Source organism: Eleutherodactylus coqui, chromosome 7, assembly GCF_035609145.1.
Source record: "Eleutherodactylus coqui strain aEleCoq1 chromosome 7, aEleCoq1.hap1, whole genome shotgun sequence".
NCBI classification, from domain to species: Eukaryota; Metazoa; Chordata; class Amphibia; order Anura; family Eleutherodactylidae; genus Eleutherodactylus; species Eleutherodactylus coqui.
Window position 1 is genome coordinate 58334355 of NC_089843.1, and position 22237 is coordinate 58356591.

At 44.7% G+C, this 22237-nt stretch overlaps 1 protein-coding gene across 3 annotated transcripts in view; it reads left to right on the plus strand.

Annotated features, from left to right (window-relative positions):
• The window catches only part of SCFD2 (sec1 family domain containing 2), a 97523-nt gene that overhangs the window by 33164 nt on the left and 42122 nt on the right, over window positions 1–22237 (plus strand). For all 3 annotated transcript variants that reach the window (XM_066573086.1, XM_066573085.1, XM_066573084.1), the window contains exon 4: window positions 14383–14558. In XM_066573086.1, coding sequence (XP_066429183.1) covers window positions 14383–14558 — 176 coding nt within the window. The remainder of the gene's footprint in view (window positions 1–14382; window positions 14559–22237) is intronic.

The following is a 22237-nucleotide window of genomic DNA, read 5'->3' on the forward strand; positions in this document are numbered from 1 at the left end:
CGTTGAGCTATTTAAATTTTTTTTTTTGCGCAAACAGCTGAAAGTGTGTAAAAACTGGCATATTAACCTAATTTGAATGAAATAGGGGTGAAATAATTTTAACCCCAATTGTAGTACTAAGTGACTCCTTTCTTCGTCTACACAAGGTAAAGCTGAGCACTGTTAACTGTGTGTATGTAAAGTAAAGGGATCTGGTCACACATACAATTCCCTTCTCATCAGGAACTATGAAGTCTTTCATTATGCTCACCTCAAACTGTCTGGTGAAACCTGTCAATATTCCATATGAGGCCTTCTAGAATTTCCTTCGATGTGTGGCTCACTTACACAGACCTGCAGTGAATAGCTATGACTCCAAATTCACCAGAGGGTGAAAAAAACTTAGAATACAGTTTTTTTTATTTTTCTTTTTAATGGCCACACAGGATTAAATTTGTAGAATTGAGGAAAATGATGGCTCTCATGTTACATAAGAGTAGGCGCTCAGATGTGGTCTCTTACATCGCACCTCAGCAGAACTTTAGACTTTGCTTTTTCATGTCACGTATTTTTCTTTTGAAGTCGCCAAGACTCTTGCTTACACGCTGAATAACAGAAGTTTCTAGCGCAGCTGTATTGTTTTGTACTTTAATATGTGGGCTGTGGGTTAACATGGATGCTATTCATCTGTTTTTGTGTTTTTTTAATTTTATTTTTTGTTCATTTAGTGCAAGAGTTCAACGAGAATAGTATATTCTAGAATATCTTCACCCCCTCCCCCAGTTATCTGGTTAGTGAAACAATTTCTTTATTGCGCCATAGAATATATTAATGGGAATATATTAATACTATTTCTGGGCAATAGCATAGTTTTTTCCTCGGCTGGCTTTATAGCTGTTTCTCAGTTTTCCCTGAGCTGGTGGGTGTAGACTAGCTGCTATGATATCTCCAACATAATACACACAGAGAAGAGGAGATCCTGCTCTCTTATCTGTCTTTAGCACACATTTTGAGAAGCAGCAGCATAGAAACCATTTTAGACAGCGGTACTGAGCAGTGTAGATGTGATTCCAAAAGATTTCAGACTGTGAAACGCTTACTGTTAACTGTCAGCATTTGTGTGTGTATGTGTTTCTATTTCTCTATCACTTGGCTCCTCCTCCCTCCTCCACTTTCAGTTTTTCATAGACTTCTATGGGCAATATGTAATCTGGTCTGTTAGTCCACCTCGTCAAACAAGACAGATGTTAGCAGTTTTTCAAAGTGAGCGAATAGTTTACAAGGGATCGGGGAGGAGGAAAGGAGCCTAATAAGTGGAGATAGAAGTATCTTTTTTAATGGGATATATTACAAAGTTTCTTCTCTCCTCATGTAGTATTGGTTTTATGCAAACTTCGTTGAAAGGTTAGTGATTATTTAAAGTCTATACCTGGTTCACACTTAACTAAGGAAGTACTGCATAACTTCTAGAACCAATAACAAATACCCGGTTTAAACTAAATTCTTTACTAAATTATTGGAAGTCTAGATGCAATGTTTTGTGGATTTTTGTAGCATTTTAGAGGTTTATGGCTTTATTTTTTTTTTTTTAACGTAGCATGCTCTGGTAATGGCGTTTTTTTTTCTGCCATTTTCTACAGGACTTCCAAAATGCCAGAAAAAAAACCTAAACACTTTTTTAAATGTTTCACAATATGACACTCCACCAACAATGCCTGTAAAAAAAATGCTATGAAAAATGTTTGAAACTCATATGGCATTTTTACATGCCCTAAAAGGTTTTAAAAAAAAGTGTGTGAAATATACCTTAGGGCTTATTCAGACGACCGTATATCAGCTGGGTTTTCACGCCTGGCCGATATACGCTGTCCCTCTCTGCAGGGGAAGAAGGCAGGCCGGGAGCAGTGCACTGAGCTCCCGCCACCCTCCCCTTGTCATTAGTTGCAATGGGAGGGGGCGGGATGGGGTGGAACTTACCTCCACCCCGTCCCGCCCCTCCCATTGCAGGGAGGGGTGGGGCGTGAAAACCCGACCAATATACCGACGTCTGAATAAAGCCTTATAGTGAATCTGCAATTTACACAGAAAAAATTTGGACTAACTCTGTATCATGTCATATTAGGTTATAGTCCTTCATTTCTGAGGTACTTGGCAGTAAAGGCACATTTGGATGCAGAATCAGTGTAGCATGTTTCCACCAGGTGCAGTAGCGTTGTAGTATGTCTCGACATTCATAAAGTAGTTATTCCCAGCACCACATAACATGTACTTTACCATTCAGAAAGTGGTTATGCGCGTTGGGCTATTAGTCAGCCCAGTACAAACACAAAGGTACAGCAGCACTCCCAGAAAAAACCCCAGCGGTGCAAGGCAGAGAGCAAACATGCAGAGCTCAAAAGGAAGGTCCAAACTCCAGGATCCACAGTCTGTTTGAAAAGTTGTAGGAATAGAGCAGCATGTCTTTGTCACGACCCAGGATGGGGTTGAAACGTTGCATGTAATTTATGTATATTGAGTAATAAAGAAGCATTGTTTTGATGCATATTTGCTAAACCCGGGCATGCTGCTCTATTTCTACAACTTTTCAAATGGGCTCTTATTCAGCGTCCTGTTGCTCCTGGATCAAAGATTGGTTCTCTGAATGGATGCTAGTGACAAACGAACTGGTTCGGTCCAAATTAGTTTGAACCAAACTGGAACTTCACTAATAACTATAAAATTGGTGTATAATACTATATACCGGAAGGGACAGAAAAGCCTCTTAGGTGACCAAGCAGAATAACTACTGTAAGTACTTATGGGCTGTTTGTAAGTTAAAGGTAATGAATTAAAAAAGAAGGAAAAAGAAAGTGAAAGAAAAGGAAATATAAGGAGAAGAAGGAAAAGCATCATTCTCCTCCTTTTTGGTTAATTTTCCTTTTTCTTGCATCTTTTTCTTTTTTTCCCTTCTCTTTTCTTTTCCCTTTTTTTCCCCCTTCATTCTCATCATCTTATTCTTCCTTCTGCTTTTTGCTTCTTTTAAAAAGAAGCAAAAAGGAGAAAGAGGAAAAAGCAGGAAAAACAGAATTATTATTTTAGGGGTTTGACTGAGGTTCGGGCTTGTGCCAACCAAACTTTTGACAAACGTTGACCAGGCTTTAATACTAATGGGCGGCTTACGCTAATTTTCTGAATGGGCCCAGTCTTCATTACACCCATGGTGCTGTAAACCATCAAGTAAACTTCGGCAATCCCTTACATGGCATCAATACCCAAAGATGTGATACACACTGGGTTCACATCCGTGAACATTTTGTTTTGTTTTTATGAAGTGGAAGCATATTAATATAGTACGGGCACAACTCTTAGATCTGGAGACATGTTACATTAAAGCGAAGCCCATTTCATGAATGTGGGGAGCTGCTACATGGATAACCTTCAGGTGCAGCATAAATTAACAATTCCAGCTCTTGCTTTCTCTTTCGGAGGCTGTAATTTGTAACCATGTGTATAGTTCATATTCTGCTCTATATGCCATATATTAAGTGATTTGGACAAAGCGGCTGCCAGAATTTTGAACTTTTTGCATTAATTTGAACCAGATCATTGGCAGCCTTTAACGAAGAAAAGGACAAACATACAAAATTAGAATCTACTGAGACTCGCAGAAAGTGCTAAGATCTGTTCGTCTGCAGTTTTATAGAAATTGAACTTTTAGAAATAAATACGAAAAGAGCTTCTCTCACAGTTTGCAGGTCTTGGTGGTGTCTTTGTCAGCAGCGCCCCCTAGAGTCAGACTCTGATTTAAGGAGGGTATATATTACAAATGTCACGTTTGTTTATATTTCTGATTGTAAATGAAAACCATATGTTGCACTGCCTTAAGGATTTATTTCAGCTTTTTTCCAGCGGGGTAGAGCCGGCTCGCTTGTGTTGTATCAGTTACCTTCTTTTTACTAATTGTTTAAGGTCTTGTTTATACACGGAGGGGTTTTTGTCATAATTATAAGACGACCGCTATTCTTCAGCACTGCAAATGATTGCCTGTGGCCACCACTGGGAGAACCGCACTGTCTATTTCCCAGAGTGGTTTTTGGAGGGTTTTTATAAAAAGTGAAGCCCCTCTTGTAGAAACTTTGCAGCGCTGTTCTTCAGCCCGTGCCCTTTGCTTCATTAACCCGCCCGCTCCATGTTCTCAGTTTCGCTGAGGTCTTGGGGTTTTGGCTGGCTGCGGCATCAGACTTGGTTGAACTGATGTTGTATGTAACATGTTATTTCAGGTGTTGATTCATGTTTAGTTTAAAGGCATACAGCGCCCTTTCTTCTTCTTTTGTACAGTACAGCCTGGCAGATGACTGCCGAGCACTTTTGAAGGAAGCTGTTGCACCGACCACAATCCTGTTTTGCTTTTATCTTGTACTTTGTTTTTTTTCTTTTAACTAAAATGCTTAGGAAAAGAGAAAAATGAAATGACACAGTCATCTGCGGTATATAAATGTAAGATTTTTATTCCATGGCTAATTACGAATACCTATTTTGCAACAGTGAATATTGTTCCAAACCGCAGACTTAAGCCGGGATCAAATTTAGTTAAAAGAACACTAATCATATAAAATGCACAAAAAATATTGTAGCAATTCTTCATTTTGTCTTCTCCTTTCTTCTGACCTTATTTCGTCTCAGCCATGCCCATTCCTCCTCGCCACTTTCCTGTGTCTGGCTGCAGCAGGAGCCTCTCCCCTCTGTCCTATATAGAGTAGGATACAAAGCTGCTTACTGCCCAACCCTTATGCTGCCTTTAGACTTAACGGTTATTGTTCAGAAAATCATTCAAACAAACTAAACTGAACGATAATCAGTTTGTTTTTGTTTTTTTTAATATAAATTCTTTAAGGTTTTTATAAATTTTCCAAAATACAAAACAAATAACCGATCCCTCTGAGAGTGCAGTGCAACCAATAACATTACAACAGCTTAGAAAATGCCCATCATGGTATGCTCCATTCCTCGAGCAAAAGGATGGCACATTTCTTAAAGTGGGTTGCCCTAGAGCTTTGCCTAAACATACAAACTTGGTTACCATATGACTCTAAAGGCTCTTTTACACACAACGATTATCGCTCAAAAGATGGCTTTTGAGCGAATTTTGAGCGATAATTGTTGTTTGTAAATGTGCGCCCATCGTGCACTTACCGTGCACTTTTTGTCCATCGCTGACCTTAGGTCCGCTTGAAATCCTTGTTCCTCAGGACGCTGAGATAAGACAGACCGCATGCTGAGTTCTCTATGGGCAGCACTGATGACATTCTTTAACAGCCTCTGTTCCGCTGGAGAACAATAGTGATGTATTTAGAGAACAGACCACCCACTGTTCTCTAAATACATTAGTACCTATGCGAAATAATCACTCAAAACTGTCATTTTCTGACCAGTTTTGAGCGATCATCTATGTGTGTAAATGCACTTTAAGTCTATGGGAATGGAGCTTGCTTACAGAGATTGTGTATATATTCAGGGTTAACTCGGGTTATTCAGGGTACCACTGATGGGGATAAAACCTTTTAACATGTAAACAGTGGAAATAGAAATAAAATACTGTCGCGTTAGGGGAACGGTACTTATGGAACATGGGTCAGTATGGAGAGAAAAGGGGAGGATAAACAAAGGAATGAAGAAAGGTTAAAAAAAAAAGAAGGGTGAGAAGGGGAGGGTCAGGATCCGCTGGGCGCTAGTCTGTCACACCCAACACTCCGGACTGTCTCTGTTGATCTTTTCGTTAAGCCATTCGTATTCCTCTCAGCTGATGACCTAAGTAAATCCCAGGATGTCCCGATATTCTTTTGTGCCTCGGAGACTAACCCAAGGGGCCCAAGTATGATACCAGCAGTCCTATTTATCATACAGTGAGGCAGTAAGTTCCTCCATTCACTGAATTTCTTCTCCTTTATGGGTCCATAGGACCAGAGAGGACGAGGAGAGGAACTTCCAAAGGGCCAGGATGCATGAGCGGGCCGCGTTAATAATCATTCAGTTTAAACGCAGCCAACGACAGACAAGAATAGTGATCTGCTCTTTCGTCGATCAGTTTCAGTCGGCAATCCATGCGGTTTGTGCAGTGTAAACGCTGATCATTCAGTGTATCACATAGGAATGTGAAAGCCTGAATAACTAGTGCCTGAGAACTGCACCATTCTCAGCAAGAATCGTGTATCTAAACAGGCTGCCTGATCGCGGGCAAGATGGTGATGACGTAACCAGCTTGTTCGCTCGGGCAAACGAGAATTGTGCAGTTCACATCCCATGTAAAACAAGCTGAAAATGGACCACATCAGCAGAAGGGAACCCCACTGTTCCCTGCACGATTTACTGTTTATTTCAGTAATAGAGATGAGCGAGCGTACTCGCTAAGGCAAATTAGTCAAACGAGTATTGCCATTTTTCCCCAGTCGTCTCCACGACAGCACCAATTGAGATTGCCTCCTCCTGATAGGACAGGAACATACTGAGAGGTTAAAAGCTCCCCCCCTTCCCCACTTTCCTCAGTGTCTTCCTGTCCTGCCAGGAGGCAGGATCTCTGAGAGGGGCTGGTGGAGAAGCCAGCCAGGATTACTTACAGGCGGATCGGAGGATCGGAGGGCAGTGGGTCAGCCTGTCCTCCCTTCCCAGCCAGACGACTCCCGGGACGCCACATGGGGTGGTAACCCCCGGGCCAGGTTCCTCCCGCGGCGGCCCATGGGGGGTTCAAAGCGGGAGCCTCAGTCCCCCTCCTCCTCCTTGTATAGTTACAGCGCGGTGCTCCAGGAAGCCCTTTGACGGGGGGGGGGGGGGGGGGGGCGCGTCGCGTCACGTGTCCAGCGTGGTGACATCATCACGCTCGCATCAGGAGCCGCACGGAGGGGGCGGGGCTTAGCGCAGGAGCGCGAAAATTCAACATAAGGAACCTGAGAGAAGCCAGAAGGTGGACCAGCACTACAGGTCGCAGGGTGTCTGCAGCACCGGTATAGTAATGAGTACTCCAGCCCCAGAGATAGCTGAAACCTCAGCCTCAGCGGCCGTAAGTAGCCAGTGCGGCAAAAAATACAAAATGCAAAATCCAATGTATTGTATATGGAAAAATTGCATATTTACCCGCAAAAAATACTTTCCCCTTTTTGTTTGTCAGGGGGATAAAAAAGACACCCCCCCCCCCCCCCCCCCCAGAACAAAACCCAAAAAATGCGTGGAGTGCGGGACGAGACTGCCAGCTACGTACCAGAGGCCTCTATGCAAGGCATGCGTAGCTAGGCTAGTCAAAGAGGAATCGGGGGGATTCCTGGATGACGTTCGGAAGCTGGTGAAAGAAGAGGTTAGATCAGCCCTAACGTCACAGCTGGCGCTGCCAGCGAAACGCCAGAAAAAGGCGTATGTTCCTGACGAGCCTTCCGACTCCGAGAGTTCTATCGGATCGGAGCAAGAGGAACAGGCAGCCGAGGAGTCCTCAGACGATGAGGACTACAAAAGATACCTTTTCCATCAGGACGACTTAACAGAATTGATTAAATCAGTCAGGGCTACATTAAAAATGGAAGAGCCCAGAGAACCACGTACCCTGCAAGACGAGATATTCGGGGGACTAGGAGAGAGGCGTAAACATACCTTCCCTGTCCACAAAAACATCATTAAAATTATCCAAAAGGAGTGGAAGAAACCAGACACAGGTTCCTTCTCCGCTAGAGGGGTAAAAAGAAGGTACCCATTTGAGGAGGAAGTTTGCGCAAGCTGGGAAGAGATACCCAAGGTAGACGTCCCAGTGGCCAAAATAGCTAGGAGGACGAACCTACCCTTTTGAGGACGCCGCACAATTAAAAGATCCCATGGATCGCAAAGCCGAAGGCCTTCTAAAAAAATCACGGGAGGCAGCAGCAAGCATACTTAGGCCAGGGATCGCAGCCACCTGCGTGCCGCACACTCTGGGGGTATGGGTCGAACAGCTGGAGCTACACTTAACCAATAAAACGCCAAGGGAACAGATCCTAAATTCCCTACCTATCCTGCGCATGGCAACAAATTTTCTAGCGGATGCCGCGGCCGAAACGGTTAAACTCTCGGCAAAAGCTGCAGCCCGATCTAACTCAGCCAGAAGAGTACTATGGCTAAAATCATGGTCAGGTGACTTAGCCTCAAAAAATAAACTATGCGCCCTCCCGTTCTACGGTCAGTTTTTGTTCGGACCAGACCTAGGCAAAATCCTGGAGAAGGCGGCCGACAAAAAGAAGGAATTTCCGGAAGAAAAGCCGCAGAGAGGGAAGACCTTCTTCCGAACCCCTGGGCAACAGCCCGAGGCCTACCGAGGCAAGACAGGCCGCTGGAGTTACCCCAAGGGGGACAGAGGGAGAAATATCCTCTTTAATCCCCACCAGGGGGAGCCCAAGCAGAGACCCTGACGCCAGCTCCGTAGGGGCAAGGCTGGGGAACTTTGTGGACCAATGGGCCGCAATTTGCGAAGGCCCATGGATCCCAAAGATCCTACAGCAGGGATACCGGATAGAACTGGTGTCCCTCCCCAGAAGGAAATTCATTATCACAGGAGGCTCAGGGCAACAGTTACACTTACTAAGGCAAAGCGTTCGGGACCTGCAACATCTAAACGCAATATCCCCCGTACCGCAAAACGAGGAAACTCAGGGCCATTATTCCAGGCTCTTCCTAGTAAGAAAACCCTGCGGGAAACACCGCATGATAGTGAATCTGAAGCCTTTGAACACCTGTGTCAAGTACAGAAAATTCAAAATGGAGTCCATCTCTTCAACGATAAAGTTGATTCCCAAAGGGGCCTACATGGCGTCCATCGATCTGAAGGACGCTTATTTCCACGTACCGATCCACGAGGGGTCCCAAAGATACCTAAGGTTCGCAGTAGTTATGGGCAAAGGAATAGAGCACCACCAATTCAGATGCCTGCCTTTCGGGATCTCCTCAGCACCCAGAATTTTTACCAAAATTATGGCAGAGGTAGCTGCCTACCTGAGAAAAAAGTCGATCCTAATAATACCCTACCTGGACGATATTTTAATAATAGCAGAGTCCAGGAAACTACTAACAAAGCACCTAGAGATAGTGCTAGAACTCCTCCAGTCTCTAGGATATAAACTCCAGCTTAGACCCCGACAGGAAGAAGACGTTTTTAGGCATAACGCTCAACTCAGAATTACAATGCTCCTGCCTGCCCGAGAAAAAAATACAAAAAATCCAAAGGCTGGTCAGATCCTTCCTACAGAAACGATCATGCACAATTCGGGAAGCCATGTCTCTCCTGGGAAGCCTAATGTCATGCATTCCCGGAGTAGCATGGGCCCAGGCTCACACCAGAGCTCTACAGGCCTCCGTCCTATCCACATGGGACAAAAAGCAGTCCTCGCTAGGGACAAAAATGTATATCCCAAACACAGTGAAAACATTCCTGCGTTGGTGGACATCCCCGGCGAACCTGCAGGAAGGGGTTCATTGGCTACAAAACCCAGCCACGCACATCACAACAAACGCAAGCGCCTGGGGATGGGGAGCGCATGTGGGGAACCAGTTCTTTCAGGGCCTGTGGTCCCAAAGGATAAAAGAACAATCCTCCAATTACAGAGAACTACAGGCCGTATGGCGGGTCCTACAGCAGTTAGGAAACTCGCTACGGAACCAGCATATACAGATACTGTCGGACAATACCACCACGGTCGCCCATATTTGGCACCAGGGGGGCACAAGGTCGCCTGCCCTGCAAAACATTTCGCAGAAAATCTTCCACTGGGCAGAGGGCCGGATCCTTTCGATCACGGCAACACACTTAAAAGGGACACTAAACCAAAAAGCAGACTTCCTCAGCAGGAGGCAGATTGACCCAGGAGAATGGTCTCTCTCCCTGGAGGCATTCAGAATCCTGACCAACTGGTGGGGGTCCCCACAATTGGACCTATTTGCAACCAGGGAGAACGCCAAAGTAGGCAATTTCTTCTCCCTCCGGCCAGGAGATTGTCCTACGGCAATAGACGCCCTAGGCCAGGACTGGGGAAAGGGGCTAGCATACGCGTTTCCTCCGATTCCGCTGATCCCCAGGGTCTTACAACATTTCAGAACCCAGGTATGCACGCTAATCCTGGTGCCCCCCTTCTGGCCCAAGAGAACTTGGTTCGGTCTTCTGACAACATTGAGTGTCCAGGACGCAGTCACCTTTCTGACCTGGACAGATCTGCTATCACAGGGGCCACTGAACCACCCGGGCTTAAACAGACTCCACTTAACAGCATGGCTCTTGAGGAATCCTCACTGAGGGGGGAAGGGATTCTCACAAAGAGTGGTAGAAACGTTAATGTCCAGCAGAAAAAAGACGACCCACCTTATCTACCAGAAGGTTTGGAGAAGGTTCTCCTCATGGAGACAGGGAAGGGATTCCGGGGATTCTATCCCGAGCATCCCTTTGATCTTGAAATTCTTGCAGGAGGGCCTACAGATGGGCCTCTCTCCAAGTACCCTGAAGGTCCAGGTCGCAGCCCTTAGCGCCATATGCGACACAAAGTTCGCGGACAATAGATGGGTCAACAGGTTCCTGACAGCAGCAGCTAGATTACGACCTAGACCCATAAAACTTGTTCCAGACGTTAACCTTAATTGGGTTCTAAGGGCCATGTCAGCGGTACCATTCGAGCCGATCGAAGCACTACCGATAAAAATGCTTACGATCAAGACCGTTTTTCTAGTAGCCATCACGTCTACGAGGAGGGTTAGCGAGCTTCAGGCTTTGTCCATTCGCCACCCATTTCTAAAAATCTCGGACTCCAAATTAGTATTTAAAACGGACCCTGCCTTCGTGCCAAAGGTGGTATCACATTTTCATAGGTCCCAGGACGTAATAATTCCCTCATTTTTTAGCAAACCTAAAAACGAGGAAGAAAAAATCCTAAGCTGCCTGGACGTCAGGAGAGCAGTCCTAGGCTACATAGATGCGACAAGCCACTGGAGACAGGACGACAACTTGTTCATCCAGTTCAGTGGCCCAAATAAAGGGAACAAAGCGGCAAAAAACTCCATAGCCAGGTGGATCCGCCTGGCCATCATAGAGTCCTATAAGGCCCTCGGGAAGGAAATCCCTTTAGCTCTTAAAGCCTATTCTACAAGGGCAGTAGCATCCTCATGGGCCGAACATAGCTCAGCCTCGGTCGAGCAGATATGCAAGGCCGCAGTCTGGAAAAAAACCCACACGTTCATTAAACATTATAGGGTAAAAGTGCAGCAGGACGAGGACATGGCCTTCGGCCGCAAAGTCCTCTCGGCAGCAATCCCACCCTAATAAACTTTAGTTGGTACGTCTCAATTGGTGCTGTCATGGAGACGACTGGGGGAAAAAATGGATTATACCTACCTGATAATCAGGTTTCCAGGAGTCTCCACGACAGCACCCGTACCTTCCCCCCCTAAATGGATAGAAAGAAACTATAGAATATAATATAAAAAATAAATAAATATATAATATAATTTTATAATCAACAAAAAACCCCGTTTAAGGGAAGAAATTTAAGTTGAGCTCCTACCCCGGCAATTCGTTAGAATCCACTGAGGGAAGGGGGGAGCTTTTAACCTCTCAGTATGTTCCTGTCCTATCAGGAGGAGGCAATCACAATTGGTGCTGTCGTGGAGACTCCTGGAAACCTGATTATCAGGTAGGTATAATCCATTTTTTCGAGTACATGCCCGCTCGTGCCAAAAAATTCAGGGGCCGGCGGGGGTAACCGGTGAGTTGTGGGAGTGAGAATGGGGGGAGCGGGGCGGGGGGGGGGGAGAGAGAGAGATCTCCACCCCGTTCCTCCCCACTCTCCCCCGCCACCCCCCGCCAGCCCCTGAATCTTTTGGCACGAGTGTGTATGTACTCGAAAATGGCAATACTCACTTGAGTAATTTGCCTTGGTGAGTACGCTCGCTCATCTCTCTTCAGTAACATGCATAAAATCCTGGAGACTGAGAAAAAGTATGTAACATAGTATGTTGGGCTGGAAAATGACATATGTCCATCTAGTTCAGCCTATAACTTTTCGCTATGTTGATCCAGAGGAATGCAAAATAAAACATTAAAAACGGTAAAAAACAGTTTTCCTCATTTTAAAGGAAAAAAATTCCTACCCAACTCCAAGTCTGGCAATCGGAATAATCCCCAAATCCCTGACCCTTCTGAGGTAATAAGATGCAATATTGTGTGGACAGGTTTATTTTCTGTTTCCTTTTTTCATTCCTTCCTAGGCTTAGCGTTCCTTTAAACTGGCATCAAGTAGTCTAAAAATTCTGATAGTCCAATACAGAATTACAATGAAATAATGGGGTAGAGGTATAATAATAAATGTTAAAACTTAACTTTTAATAAATCATATTCACGTATCATGTTTAAAAATGACAATGGTCATAAACTGGGAATGCGCTGGTACTTTCTATACTACATTATTCTATTGGGGTCTCCTAGGGCAATTTGACTAGGGTTATAGCTTGCACGGTGTCACCCTTTTCAGGGCGGTTGCCCCGTATCTGGACTTTAAGGCTAAGTACTACTGGTATGTATGTCATCATTTCCCTAATATTGCACATTCTTGTACTGCATGAATTTATATATTGGGAACTACTATGACAAGCATATCACTGCCGTATATACTGTCATCATAACAAAAACCTATTCCATTTTGTCATGCTTTTGGCTTTTCTTTCACTACAAGCATTGTAGACTGTATGATTGACTTACCTGTACATGCCTGTAGTCGTGACTGCAATAATTTGACAGTTTTCGGTCATTTTCGTTTTTTCACTTGATAAGTAGAACTTCAGTTTTAATGTAACTTATGAAAAGTTACTTTGTAATATTTATTATCCCACCTCTACCTCATTAATTCATGTTAATCCTTTTTATATGGGTGGCGTTGACTATAGAAGTTGTACGGTTTCTCTGTATATATTTTATCTCCAGTAAAGAAAATATGGCCTCCCATGAGCTGAAGTAGATTGCCTAGATTAACACGGCTCTCCTAAAACTAAAGGATTTGTAGTGATTGTCCCATATTTTGGACTTTCTAGAACTATATAAACAAATTACATGTACCTTTCCAGTTGTTAGCCCACACAAATCCTGTACGCTTTATCTCCTATTAAAGGGGTTACAATTATAGGAAGGTTACTCAGCAAGTTGCACAAGTATAGACAGACATACTCTCCTTTCCCCCAGCTGTTCCTGTTTCCCCAACAGTGCTCGGGATCGATGTTCTCCGCCTCCTGCTGTTGCAGTGATGACTTCCTGACACAGGGACTTGTGACCAACCGCTGCAGCAGGTCACCGACCAAAATGAGCCGATGACTGACGGTCACGTGGCCCAGGTGTCACAGAAACAGCAGGTACCACGTCATTCAAACTCAAGCACATCCAGTGAGAGGCAGAATAGTGTGCAAGAGCCACTTCATGGTGACCCAAACCCACCGTCTCCACGTATGTCCAGCAAACTTGTTGAAAGTGGCACCATAAAAGGCTCTTTAAAGGTAGAACGTTTTATGTATTCCATTAAAAAAGCAACGTTTCGGCCAATACAAAGGGCCTTTTTCAGTGAGGTCATCCCTGTCATAGCGTGTAGAGAGCAGCAGAGTCTCGGTCAGCGTCAGACCAGCAATAGACTGTTCTGACAAAAAGAGGATTCTGGCCCGCTTCGCCCGTGTTCGTTTGAAAGCAGGTTTAGCATAACTGTCATGGCTCCAGTATGAAAGGAAGACATTGCATGTTGTACTCCCGTCCATAAATCGGAACAGAATAGGGCATGCTACGATTTTATTTTTTTGTTATGTGAAAAATGTCTCCCTCCCTACATCTGGAGGAAAGAAGGTTTCGACACCAGCATAGAAAGGGGTTCTTTACTGTAAGAGGAGTGAAACTATAGAATGCTCTGCCTGAGGACGTAGTGATGGCGAAAGAGGGGCCTGGACGCCTTTCTTGAGCGATACAACATTACATGCTATATCACTGATTACTTCAGAAGGGTCGGTGATCCGGGGATTATTCTGAGTGCCAGATTGGAGTCAGGAAGGAATTTTTTCCCTTAAATGGGGAAAATTGGATTCTACCCCATTGTCTTTTTTTACCTTCCTCTGGATCAACGTTGATGGGGGGGTGGGGGTGGGGGTGGATAAGCTGAACTGGATAGACATGTTTATCGGCCTTACATACTATGTTACTATGCATAGCCCTATTCATTTTAATGGGTCTGACTTTGCTTAGTTACGACTCGTACAGAACTGGAATGAAAAACTCGTTAATGTGGATAGTTGTATATAAATTAGCAAAAATTTTAAAAAACATGACTTTTTATTTGTTTTTTTGTACTTCAATTCTGTGTCCATATTTTTGCTTTTAATGTTGGCTGTATTTGTTACTTGCAGGTAGGGTAACTCCTGAACAACTCAAATCCCATGTGCTGCTCTTCAAACAAAACAAGCAAGCCCTAGAAAACCACTGCGGCCTCCTTCAGCTGGCACTAGCTGCAGTCCAGGCCTTAAAGCATCCGCAGTGCTCCAAGTGGGACGTCTTCCTGGCATTTGAAAGGCTGGTCTTACAGGTAAACTCCATGAATATATAGTAATAAATGTGCCTTGGTGCAGTGGTTACATGGTCACCGCACATCAAGGCAACTTGTGTTAGGATAAGAAAAGTGCAAATCACTTTTACCTAAATTACGTTTTTTGTGCTGAAAAATCACTGTAAAGTGCTGGCTATTAGGGGTCTCATATCCTTCTAATTTTCTATACACTGCCTGTTGTCCTGTGAAGTCTATCTCTAGTAGCAGAGACGATAAGATGGATCATAGGACGAGGAGGAGGGCGTTTTCTCATGCTGTCCGTAGAAGTCTCTGGAGAGGAGCAGGAGGGGAGAGAAGCAGAGACAGGGCTACACAGAGGTGCTGCTGCAACTAATAGTAATTGTTTACGGTCTCACAGCAAATGCAAAATCTGTAGCAAGGCCTTAAAATGTAATGTTTCAGTCATAATACTGGTCTCATTATATGGGGAAGAGAAACCATATGGGCCCTCCAAAGCTCCAGGGCCCGGGTGCGACCACATCCTCTGCACCTATTATAGTTATACCCCTGCTTCCCAAGCTGGGGGGAGCAGATAAGTGTTAATGCCCATCTCCCATAATTGTAATGAATTTATAGGGCTTTTTCTGAAGGCAACTGTTTCATAAGCTGCACTAAGATCATATAGAGCACATATGTCAAATTCAAGGTCCACAGACTGAACCCAGACCACCAGGTCATTCTATGTGGCCCTCGATGAGGTCCGGATGTAGACGGACTGGCTATCCGATTTTCCTGGAGGACACACTTAGCGCTTGGCACATGGGGAGGCGCTAACACGTTGGGCGGATGCCATCTTGAATTGTGAGTGCCGGTGCACCTCCACACCACTGTGTTGAGCAACTTGCAGATGGTGGCCCGGCTCGGCCTATGTGAATGAGTCCTTAAACGGCCTTTGAAGGCAATCATATGCTGATGTGGCCCTTGGTGACAATGAGTAGACACCCCTGGCATGGAGTCACTAAGGAGCATCATCGGGGAGATGGTTGCTTTTACTACTACAGTTTAAAATGAACAGGGGGGGTGGTTTATGCTAGTACCACCAGCATGACTGGGTAAGAGGGAACTTTTAATTTTCCTTAATGCCAAATGCTGGTAATGAGTTCCAGGACCTAAAAGACTGAGTTCTAGTTTATATGAATGCGGAGTTCCAAATTCCCATCATGGAGTGCCAGCGCCTGCAAATAATTTCTGCTGCCATTTCCTTAAATCACTGCCTGCCAACTGCTATTACTGCCTGTGTGGGAGGATTGAGGAAGAGGTTGGGAAAGAGTGGAAACCTTTTAAACGGAGAAATCATTCATCATCACACTATTAGTGTCTGACAAAAGTTTGAAAGTCAGCAAAAGTTTTAGATCGTCTTCTAAGGGATTGCTTCTCTCAAAGAAGATTGCCGAAGTACATAATATATGGTGGAACTGAAAATCTGTCACTTAAAGAGACTCTGTAACCTAATTTAGCCCAATAAGCTAATTTTATGCGCTGAAAGTAGGTAACCTGCTGAGTCCGGGGATGTCAGTGTTATACTTGCCTCGCCCGGAGGGATTGCTGGAATCCGCTGCTGCAGTGCATTGAGTGGCGCTGCGAAGTAGTCCGCCTATTATATAATTAGAACAGCTTTCAGCGGGGAACAACGGGGAGGTAAGTATAACACTTACCTCCCTGGACTCAGTGAGTCACCTACTTTCAGCCCATAAGCTTAGCTGATAGATTCCTTTTAAAAGTCTGGTCTGGATAAGGGAGTGGTCTTCTAAAGTGCCATTTAGATACGATTATCGCTCAAAATTTGGGTCTAAACGCGCGGCCATCATGCAAGCTGAAACACAACAATGAGTCTTATCAGGACCTGATACTATTGTTTCAGGTGGTATCCCGCTCGGAGAACACAGCAGAAGTATGCAGAAGACAGTGCTCCAGCTGTGTTCTGTGTACCCCGCTCGGAGCGCTCAGCTGTATACCAGCTGAGTGCTCCATGAACACAGCAGGAGTATGCAGAAGACAGCGCTCCAGCTGGCTTCTGCATAACCCGCTCGAAGCGCTCAGCTGGATACCAGCTGAGCGCTCCAAGAACACAGCAGGTGTATACAGAAGACAGCGCTCCCGCTGTTTTCTGTACACAGCGAGAGCCTTCATTTACACACTAATAAGCTCTTAAGTAGCTAATTGGCTACTTAAGAGCTTATGCAAAGTAAACGCTCAAAAAGTTTGGGCGATCATCTTGCTGTGTAAATGCACACAACGATTATCGCTCGCTCAAAAGATTGCCTTTGAGCGATAATCGTTGTGTCTAAATGGAGAGTTTTGACTGTCTAAAAGTCCGCACGGTTGAGTGCAGGGCTCTGCAGTTGGGACCTGGTGAACTCTATGCCACTTTTTTTGTTCATACTCTGTTTCCCTGGACAGGCTCTTTTTTGGTTTGGCTGTCAATGTGTCAACCTGGTAATCCCCACCACTCACTCTCAATGGGGGATGTCAGACTTGATGGACAGCTCAAGAAGACCCCACCGGGGAGAAGGGAGGTAAGTATGAAGTGGGATAGAATTAGCGGGACGCGCCTGCAGAGCCATGCACCTAACCCTCTTGACTTTATCTCATGATGGTTTCTCTTAATGAGACCGGCTCAAAGTAATGCAAGCCCATACTCTCCTAGAGGATAGGTGGAAGATCAATGGCTAAATTACATGTGAATAAACCTTGTGTGCGCACAAATTCCAACGTGTGTGTGGTGAACATGGTATCAAACTCTCTGGCATTGTTTATGCCTTTGACAATATAGAAAACTTTTTAGATATTGATGAAGATAACAGAACACTCCTCCTCTCTGGAGTGAGGTCTTCTGCCACATCTTCAGGAGACCTCAATCAGGAGTGGACCAGAGGGGCTGAGCAGGTTCAGGACACTTTACAGATGAAGGAATGCCCAGCAGACACTTGGTAATTCATGACCTTGTGGCATACGCCCAATTAAAGATCTTTATCTCAAATATGCTTGCATCATCATAGAAAACATGAGGAAATTTGAGCTTGACTCCTTTTCAGCAGTGTTAGAGGTATTTGGCCTCCAAAGACATTTATTCCCTATTCACTGGATAGGTGTACATGTGTGCTTGCTTGGGGTGAATCTGCTCGGACCCCCAGTGTTCCTGAGAATAGTGGCCCATAGTTCCCCACGTGAATGGATTGGTGGTGCCCATGCTTGACCACCACTCCTTTCATTTCTATGGGACAGTTGTACTTGGCAATCTACTTCCATCCCATAGCAGTGAATAGAACAGTGGTTACGGATGGGCACTGACGCTCTATTCACATTTGGGGGCTATATTCTTGGGATCGCTGTTCAAGCCCCCAGAGAACAGATCTTTATCTTCTATCCTGTATATCCAGAATAAATGGGAACCGGTCAGGCCCTATAAACCCCATCAACTAAAGTTTGAGCTCAGGGGCCATCAGGAGAGTGACTTATATACTTACCTGCCTCCACATTCCCTTGCTCTCTGCCTGCAAAGTCGGTGCTGAGTCTATTGAGTGGACTCCTTCTCTTGTTTGTGTGTCCATAATGAGAGGACACTGTGCCCGGGAGGTGGGTGAGTATTCAAATCACTCCTCTCGTCTTGGCGGAACCCAACCTATGTGCCAATCGGCTTAGTGTATGGAGCTCATAGGATTGAACAAGTTCTCTTTCAGTGCTTATGTGCATTTTGTTCAATCACACATTAGTATTGTGCGGTTCTATTGTATGTTTTATATGTGCATGAAAAAAGTCACATGGGGCTCCAATAGTAAAATGCTAGAAAGTAGCACAGCATGCAAGTAAGATGCATTTTTTTTCACGCTTCCATTAAATATAATGGGCGATTCTTGAACATAAGCACCCAAAAAATAGGACATGCAGCGATTTTCCAAACTCAGGACTATTGTCCAAAAGAAAACTCACTCGTGTGAATTAACCCCTTAACAACCAGCCCATAGTGTTTTTACGTCCTGCCCAAGTGGGCTTTATTCTCTGAGGACGTAAAAACATGCGTCCTGCAGAGAATAAAGCCCCGTGGGCTCTGGACGTGATGGCTCCATGCTGTCGGTGCCCGCAGGTAGCCGATAGCATGGAGCTGTCATCCTGGGCTGCGGGGCTCCCCCCCCCCCGGCATTGCGATCGGCGCTATCCAATGGATACCGTCGATCGCAAAAAAGTAAATAAAAGTGCCTTAAAAGTTAAAGATTCAGCTGCCCAGATGGATCGGATCCATCAGGGCAGCTAAAAAATACTCACCCAGGTTCCCCGATGTCTGCCGCAGAGAAAGGGTCCTCCGAGACCCAGCGCGGCTCTTCGGCGCATGCACGCCAGACTAATGACGTCATGCGCATGCGCAGAAGAAAGGGAACCCCGGGGAGTTTAAAATCTCCTGGTTCCCGGCTCCTGAAGGTAGCCGGGAACCAGGAGATGTCCCGCGGACCGCGGCGAGCGGTCCCCGGACCCGCGTTCGCCGCTATCCAATGGATAGCGGCGATCACGAAAAGTTTTTTAAAAAAAGTAAAAATCAGCTTAATTTCACCTCCCCTCATGGATCGGATCCATGAAGGGAGGTGAAAATACTCACCCACGGTCCTCAGCGGCGTCCTGGTCTTCCGGGACCTGAGTCCCCTTCTGCGCATGCGCGCCCGATGATTGACATCGGGCGCGTGCACAGAGGGGCTCAGGACCCGGGAAATTTAAAATCCCTCTGCTCCTCGCTGCCATGTGTAGCCCGGAGCAGAGGGATGTCACTGCAGAGATGATCACTGTTATCCAATGGATAGCAGTGATCATTTAAAGTAAAAAAAAAAAGTTATTAAAAAAAAAAGTGTAAAAAAAGTAAAAAAAATTTAAAACGCTTACATTTCCATTTCATCTCCCCTCACGGATCATATCCGTGAGGGAGGATGAAATTACGTACCTAAGGCCCCCGGATTTATCCGCGGACCTTACCACAGCTTCTTATTTTTAGGAAGTCAATTTTTTTTCCGTATAAGTGGGCAATGGGGCCTTGAATTGATTCCGTTGTACCCTGAAATCCAGCGGGCATTTCCTCCATTATGGGCCTAGCCATGTGTCCTGTAAGTAGTTTAGAGCCACAATGGGTATGTTTCTGAACACGGGACAAACAGGGGTATCCATTTTGGGGTGAACCTCTTTATTCCTATGTACACTGTACAAAAAAACCCAGTTTTTAAATTGACAAAATTGCCAAAAAAATGAAAATCGTAATTTTTTCCTTCTGCTTGGCTTAGATTCATTCAAAAACTGTGAAGTCAGAAAAGTCATCATACCCCTAGATAAATTCGTTAGGGGGTCTACTTTTCAAAATGGGGTCACTTGTGGGGGTTCTCCATCGTTTTGGTCACTCAATGGCTCTACAAGTGTGCAATAGGGCCTAAATCTCCTTCAAGCAAAATTTCTGTTCCGAAAGCCACCGATTGCTCCTTTCATTTTGGGCCCCATTGTGCATACAGACGTAATACTAGGGCCACAATGGGTATGTTTCTGAGCACGGGACAAACAGGGGTATCCATTCTGGGGTGCAAATCCTCATTTTTATGTGTACTATAGAAAAAAGTCCAGTCTTTAAAATGACATATTTGCAAAAATATGAAATTTTAGTTTTTCTTTTCTAAAATGCATCGACTCCTGAAAAAAAACTGTGGCGTTAAAATACTCATGACACCCCTCGGTGAATACGCTAAAGGGTGTAGTTTTTAAAATGGGGTCACTTGTGGGGGTATCTCATTTTGACTCCTATGAGCCTTTGGAATCTTGGCTTGATGTAGGAAAACAAAGTGTTCCTCAAAATGGCGAAAAGTAATGTTAAATTTGTACGTCTCCTAAATGGTTAAAAAAACCGAAAGTTTTTCCAATGTGCGCCCAAAATAAAGTAAACGGATGGAAATATGTATCTTAGCAAAAATTTCTATATTATGTTTGCACATATTTGAGATATTGCAGTTGGAAATGTGAAAAAAAATTACGATTTTTTTCAAACTTTTTCCCAATTTTGGCGCTTTTAATAAATAAACACAAATTCTATTGGTCTTTTTTTTCCGCCTAAATGAAGTACAACATGTGGCGAAAAAACAATGTCAGAATCGCTTGGATATGCAAAACCTTTCTGGTGTTTTTCCATGTTTAAAGTGACACATGTCAGATTTGCAAAATTTGGCCTGGTCATTAAGGCGCAAACAGGCTTGGTCACTAAGGGGTTAACCTATTCAGATAATGGCTGCTTCTTCTGTGCGAGTGCTCTCCATCTCATGATTGGACAGAACTCAGGAAAGTCATCCTTGTAAATCCACCTTTAGGCTGGCTTCACGCGGACGTAAGCGCAGTTCTGCACGCTGTAGCGCAGCACTTTTGTCCTAATAATTAGGCTTTTTTACGTGCGTACCTGCGTATTTTACTGCCAACAGGGCATGTTTATTTGGGTGCAGTTTAATAAAGGCACCAATTGAAATGCTTAATTAGCTCCAGATGTTTTTTTTTTTCCCCAAAGCAATTCTGCAGTGTTTCATGCATCTCCTTGCGTATTATGCACGCATTCGCACATCCCCATTGACTTCTGCACAGCCAAAATGCCAACGCAAAATACCCAAATGTGAACGAACCCTTTGAAAGCAATGGGTTCTATTCACTGCAAATTTGTCCATGTGAAACCAGTCTTAGGCTTTGTTTACATACGCGAATCCACATCCCATCCGATTTTCAGAGAGCTCTTAACTTTTGCAAGGACTAGTCTTATCTGTGAAAACGGGACAGAATCCGATACATTAGGATTTTTTCCCAGTGACCATCAGTGTGACAATCCGATGTGTGAGCAGCCGAATTGGCTATTCTGGGTCCGTGTAAAGCCCGTCGCACACATGGGAATTCCACCCACGTAAATAAGGCTTTAGCGAGTCTATTGGTAGCAGTGCTGTTCTTATCCCAGACCGTCGTGGAAAATAACATATTGCAACCCTGTTTTGTAACTTCTGCAAACCACAAAGTAGACTTGTGTAAACAAACAGGGCTAACATTTCACACCATGACCGTTCTCACGTATGGTCTGCGGGTTACAGAATGCTGGTGGAAGCAAAACAAGCAGCAAGTCTGGGACTTCGTCTGACTGGTTGGTTGTCCACTCTAATATGATGGAAAGAATAGCCGTCCATAACATAGAGGCCTATTATACATGTAGCATAGCTACCCCTATAATATACTGAGGCCGCGCTGCCTTAGGCCGAATGCACACGGCCGGGTCGGATTCTGCATACGGGATCCCGCAGTGGAATTCAACCCTGTTCCCCGCCGGTGACCCCTGCGTATGAACATTCTCTCATTCGTAGAAGTGAAGCTCTTTCGTCAAACTATCTAACTAAAATTCCAAGTATGGCTGACCTCTTATGCAGACGATCACTGTATATCAACAGTCGGCTAAAACTATACTTTTCCTGAATTTCACCCATCAAATTATTGTTTTTTTGTTAAAATTGTCCATTTTCATCAGTTCATTTAGTCTAATTTGTATGAGCCCCTTCAGCTACATTCCCTTTTAGTGAATTTTGGCTTGGAAGAAACTGCACCAAAATCCACGCCAGAATCGGCACCATCTGGTGAGGATTTTGGCGCAGATCTGCAGCAGACTTCACAACTTT